Source organism: Kryptolebias marmoratus, linkage group LG3 (genome assembly GCF_001649575.2).
Source record: "Kryptolebias marmoratus isolate JLee-2015 linkage group LG3, ASM164957v2, whole genome shotgun sequence".
Taxonomy (NCBI): domain Eukaryota; kingdom Metazoa; phylum Chordata; class Actinopteri; order Cyprinodontiformes; family Rivulidae; genus Kryptolebias; species Kryptolebias marmoratus.
This window is the reverse complement of record NC_051432.1, coordinates 19,925,740-19,931,739: the sequence shown is the minus strand read 5'-3', so window position 1 is coordinate 19,931,739 and position 6,000 is coordinate 19,925,740. Positions and strand designations below refer to the sequence as shown.

Below are 6,000 nucleotides of genomic sequence, written 5' to 3'. Positions count from 1 at the left end.
GGCTTCTTGTGTCGTTTAAACATCTAGGAAAAGTAACATGAGAAGTCTAATATTTACTGATACTAATACAAGGAGGATAATAACCTGAGAAACCAGATCGACTAGATCCACTTCGTCGCCTGCCAGGAGTTTCGGGTTGTAAACTTTCTTAATCAGCTTTCCAGCAGGAAGTGGTGAAGAAGTCCACAGGCCAAAAACACCACCTGCTTCTGGCTGCATGTTTTTGGCCCAGCTCCTGCTGTGACGTTGCACAACTTTTTTTTTTAATGTCTCCTGAATAAATCAGTATCGGGTTATAGGAAGGATGTGATTCAGCGTTCTGTCCTAATCCACAGGAAGTGGTATGGAGTCTGTGTGTGTGTGTGTTATTATGAGCAGGAGATTAAGTCAGACTGGCACTGGGTTGTACCAACTTCCTCCCTCTAATAAAGGATTGACCCCGTGACTCTAACCCAAACTAACCACCGGCCTTTGTAAGTTGGTAGTGTGAACATTTAAACATGATAAACTAATAGAAAAATAGTCGAACACAAGTTCTTATCTTTTCAACGAGTTTATTACAAATATTTACAACCCTATTTCCATCGTTCACCTAAACAGCAGCTTGAAATGTGAGGTAATCATATTCCACAGGTCAAACATGAACAAGATGAGCTCAGTCACAAAATGTTCAAAGAAACAGGCCCCATGTGGACCAGCCTGTTGTCTCTTTTTGTGTTTTTGAAGCACCATGTGAAAACAGTTTGTAGGACAGTCCCACAGCAGTAGTATTGATCTAACAAAGTCCACAGCAGCAGTTGGATGTGTGAGAAATCGTCCTTCCTCTTTCAGCCCCGGTTTCGTGTGTGTGTCATTGTGTTGGTCTGTGGTCAGCTTCACTTCTCTGATTAACTGTTGATTCACACATGCACACGTTTTGACTCAGCAGCAGTCACTTGTTTGGACTTATTGAACTGAAGATGAGTCATCGGGAAACAAGAGGCAACACAACCAGTTCTCCCCCCCACCGCAGCTTCTTCCGCAAACTTTCCAGCCTGAAGCTCGATCTGAACGCTTCCTTCTCCTTCTTGGCTTCTCGTTATTCACGGTGACGGAGGGTGGGGTGGTTGGGAGGGGGGCTTCACCAGCCCTGCAGGCACACACTGAGTTCAGCCGGAGAACTCGCATCACCGTGGCACCTGTAATCCCTTTGTCCCGGGACCTCTGATGTAGGTCAGCTCCTTAGGCGCGTCTGTTGACATGGAGTTGAGAATCACTCCAACTCAAAAAAAGTTCTGCTGGAGGTTGCTTTGGTCTCGCAGCCCGCTCAGAAAGCAGGTATAACTCGGTTCAGAGACAGAGTGGTTAGGGAGTCCCCGGCCCCGGCGCGACAGCTGCCCAGCGGGGCCGCGTGCCTCTCCTCCCCGGGCTCCAGCCTCGCCCTCTTGCTGGGAAGGAAGTCAGGCGCCGCCGACGCTTTGCCCCGGCGTTTCCTGGACTGCCTGGCCGGGCTCAGGTTCTCCTTGTCCTCGGCGATTTCACAGTCATACTCCTCCGCGTCGCTGGCCGGCTCCTCTGAGTCTGAGCAGGTCTCTGCTCCGCTCGTTGCCAGCTGGGGCTCCGGCTGACGGCTGGCTTCCTCCGGACTGGAGCCGGTGTCCATCGGCTCCTCCGGAGCGGACTGCGCCTCGCTCGGTGCTTCGCACTCCCGGGAGGCGTGATAGATGTCCCGGGCGGACCTCATGACCAAGGAGAGCAGGAGGCTCCGGTGTAGTCTCAGTCCCCCTCTCTGGGTCCTGGAGGCGTACAGCTTACTGATCGACACGGCCAAGATCCGTTTGGCTTCGATGTTCACCTCCATGGCTGTTGTGGCGCTCATTGTTATTGTCTGACGCGTAATTACGCACGGCGCTTTGGGCACTTTAAGGAAACGCTTATATATTTCTTTCCTTTCCTGAATGTAACTTTTCTCTTCTTCTACCTTTCTTTACTTCTTTTTCCTGATCTAGTCTCAGTTCGGACCGCGGCTGTTTACCAGCTGTTGTATTCGGAGAAATGAGAGGACGTGAGTAACGGGGCGGCGTTTTATTTCTGCTATGACGTAAAGTGAACTTCATTCCTCAGTAAGTGGCAAACAGGCGCCGCCCACACCTGCTGTAGCTACACCCCCAACACATACACACACGCGCGCGCGCGCGCACACACACACACCATCTGTTCCGTCTGACGATTCTCTCTCACAGTTAATCTTCCTTATTATTTCGATGTTTCCCTGTGGTGCCTGGTTTCCCACATGGCGCATCAGCACTTAGATCATTTTTCGTCCTCGTTTCCTCCAAACGTGACACACAGTCGATGGGAGCGAATCATAATTGTTTTTTTTTTTTTATCTTGGAACGGCTCATTTGTTTAAAACAGTGGAGAGCTGTGTAGTAAATCGAAGCTCTAAAACAAAGATTAAAGCACAAAAGCTTTCAGTACATGCCACTCCAGGAGTTTCTACTTTGATTAGATATTAAAAAATCAGACTGATTGGACTGTGTTTAGATTAGTCTATAAATTAAAATGTAGCACGATTAAAGTATAATTTAGGCCCCTTAAATTAAGAGTGGGCTTTGCTATTAAATAAGATATGAAAACTCTCTTAGTAATAATTAAAACAATAATAATAATGATTTTTTTATGGTCTTTAGACTCTTAAACGATGTGAAAAACGATCAAGTTAAGTCATTGTTTACATTCTAAAAAAAAACCCGGCCAGCAGGATGAAGAATTTACGTGTCTGCTCGGGACTTTCTGCTTCCCTCCTCTATCTCACACACTCTCAGGCACCACGTCATTCACTCACACACACACCCACACGCGCACACACACTCTAACATACACACTGGGGCGCTCAGCTGCTCGCCTTATATGGAACATCCGGTAGTAAAAAAGAGTCCCGGAGGAGGGAGGGAGCGCGCGCTCAGTGGAAAAAAAAAAAACTCTGCCGAGAACGCGCAACCGCAGCTCCTCCTCCTCCTCCTCTTTCGTGGCCGCGCGCGGCATTGATGGCGTCATCCCCGCTCCATATTTGGAGATGTCACCGGTGTAAATAACGTTACCAGGCAGCGGAACGGCTGAGGTCAAACAGCACGAGCCTGACGACGCTGCCTTCAGGGGCTTTCGGAAAAGAAATCGTTTAAGCCAAATAAATAAATAAAAGAAGAAGAAGATTAAATGAAATGTAAAAAAAAAGACAGTTTGCAGCGAAACACAGCAAAAACATTGCATTTTCATTAAAAGTGCATATCTCTTATTGACCCATTTATCTGTGAGAGGGTGATGGCTGATCCAAGAGTAGGCTGCTAAATCAATGGGTCTGCTTGTCATTTGCACACCACTCACCACTTCCTTCTGCTGGGTTCTTGGTCTGTTTTATGGATTCAGGGAAGCGGTAGCGGTAGTTGCATAAATTGATTTCATATGTGGAAGAAACATTAAGACTCATATCATATTAAATATTTTTTACAATAGTAACTAAACTTAGCACAGAAAGTAAGGAAATGTGTGTTTGGTTGAATAATTCTTTGTTGTAATCATGCTTCTGCGATAAATCTTATGCTGTTGAAGTGCCTGTTTGTCTTCTTCTTAATGGAGCCACATTTGTTAGGAAAATTTATTTGTGGGTTGCACCCATAAAAGGTTGTCAAATCTTCTCAGCCAATACCAAACATCTATCTGCTACTGACCCTTGTTTCGAGCTTCTGGTACCACAGGTGTGACACTCAGGTGCCTGATTGAACACCTGCGGGATCAGCTCAGACATGCTGACCAACACAACCATGCTGGCTGACTTACGACAAGCGCTGGTTAAAGAATGGGATGTCATCCCACAGCAGTGTGTGACGAAGCTGGTGAGCAGCGTGAGGAGGAGGTGCCAGGCTGTTGTGGCTGTGTATGGTTCTTCCGCATGCTACTGAGGCCCCTGTTTGGTAAATGAATGAAATGTTAAATTGCTGATATGTCTTGCTTCTTCACAGTGCAATCATTCAATTCAACAAACAACATAAAACAGCAGTAGCAGAGTAGACTGTTTGGTCGAGAAAATTTGAAAAAGTTTTTTTATGGGCACAGCCCACAAACTCAACTCTGCTGCTCAACCCATCGATGCACTTTTCTGACAAACGTGGCACCATTTAAGCAGAAATAAACAGGCTTTCAAACAGTATAAAACTTATTGCCAAGAAGCATTGTTGCAAAGAAATAATCAACCAAACACACATTTCCACACTTTTTAAGACAGTGCACCTACTGCTGTCAGTAAGACTAAAAGTCACTGTCAAGCAGTTTTGCTGTGTTGTTAAAATGTTGTAACCATGGAAACATTTCAGACAACTTTGTTCTCTCACCATATGATGTGGACATAATGTTGAACATGATCACTGCAATACATTTAAGCGCTTTATTTGTGTGTGTGTGTGTGTGCATTCCTCTGTGTTTTTGCCTGTAAGACACACTGAACATGTTAAGAAGAACCACATGTAGTCCAAATTGTGAAAAGAAAAAGAAGAAGAAGAAGAAGAAAATGTGGCCCACTAGTCCTTGTTAATAAAGCACTTTTGCTTTATTCATTTAAGAATCAAAGGCACAACATTAAAAAAAAATCTGTTTTCTTGTAGTTAGCGTTGCTCTACATGTGATTCGCTTAAACCAAAGACCACTTCACTTCAGGTCTGCACCCAAACAGTTGCTATGGTGACAGTGTTATGTGTGATTATACTTTTATGCTGCCTCCGCCTGAGGCCAAATGAGTGGTAAAGTGTGTGCGATTGCGTGTGTGAATCCACATCGGGGTGGGGCCCAATTCGTGCAGCATTTCCCTGTATGTTATAAACAGCAGTTGGTAGGGCTGGGAGATGACCTACTTGCAAAAGCATGCCATGTACCGGCAGGAAATATGGAGAGTTATGTCAGAACTAGAAAATTTCGGAGGAGATTTCCAAGGCAGCCAATGCAGCAACTGCCCAAAGTTCAAACAGAAGTTAGTAATAATCTAAGCTAAGAAAAACAAACTGTATTTTGAAATATGAACTGTATAGGAAGTACAAAGAGAAGTGGGATCAAAAGAAATGTTAAAGCTGTTGTCATTGGCTTAATATAGTCACCATGGTAACCACACACCTGTGTCTTATGGGGCGCCGTTTGTAAAGGAGCTTGTGCTAAAAATTCATGCCTAAATTTTGTCACATTTAGCTTCTGCTATAAATTCATGCCTAAATTTTGTCACATTTAGCTTCAAACACTGTTTAAAAATGTAGTGTTGATTTTCTGATGTCACTTTTTACAACATTTAGATTTAACATTTAACATTTAGATTTAACATTTAGCATTTAGATTTATATTTAGTATGTAGCTGTAACAATTACATGTAACTAGCTAAATGTTGTAAAAAGTGACATCAGAAAATCAACACTACAATTTTAAACAGTGTTTGAAGCTAAATGTGACAAAATTTAGGCATGAATTTTTAGCACAAGCTCCTTTACAAACGGCGCCCCATAGTGTCTGTCACTCTCTGACTGCCGAGTTAATGAGAGGCAGACAGAAACACAAGCTGAAAATAAGTCTCAAACAAGCAGTCGCTGTGTAAAAACTATAAATCAGATTTTGAAAATTCTTGAACTTGGAACAACATCTGTGAAAGGACTCTGATAGTCACACCACCGCCAAAAATCATATCAGACTATTTCCAATTGAGCCACACATTTTGGTGTATAATTTGCATGTTTTATTTAAAAACTGATCAACAAGATACAGGACAAAAGATTTTAACAACATAGTAATGAAGGTGCATTAATGCTTATGCTCTGACACTTTTAATAATTAGCCAATGGATTGATAATGAGGATCACTTTTAAACACAAAAAGATCCTATGCAGTTGTAGCATTGTTTTGCTCCCAAGCTAAAACATGTATTTTATACTTTTTCTGTGCACATTCACATTGGTTCGTCATGGCTTCCATAGACTGTTAATCAAT

The 6,000-nt window shown here is 43.5% G+C and overlaps 1 protein-coding gene across 1 annotated transcript; it reads right to left on the bottom strand.

Annotated features, from left to right (window-relative positions):
* Positions 1-537: 537 nt before the first annotated feature.
* On the bottom strand, positions 538-2,045 carry ier2b (immediate early response 2b). Its single transcript, XM_017416733.3, has one exon. It carries the CDS (start codon positions 1,856-1,858, stop codon positions 1,307-1,309), a length of 552 nt encoding a protein of 183 aa, XP_017272222.1. The 5' UTR covers positions 1,859-2,045; the 3' UTR covers positions 538-1,306.
* Positions 2,046-6,000: the final 3,955 nt, after the last annotated feature.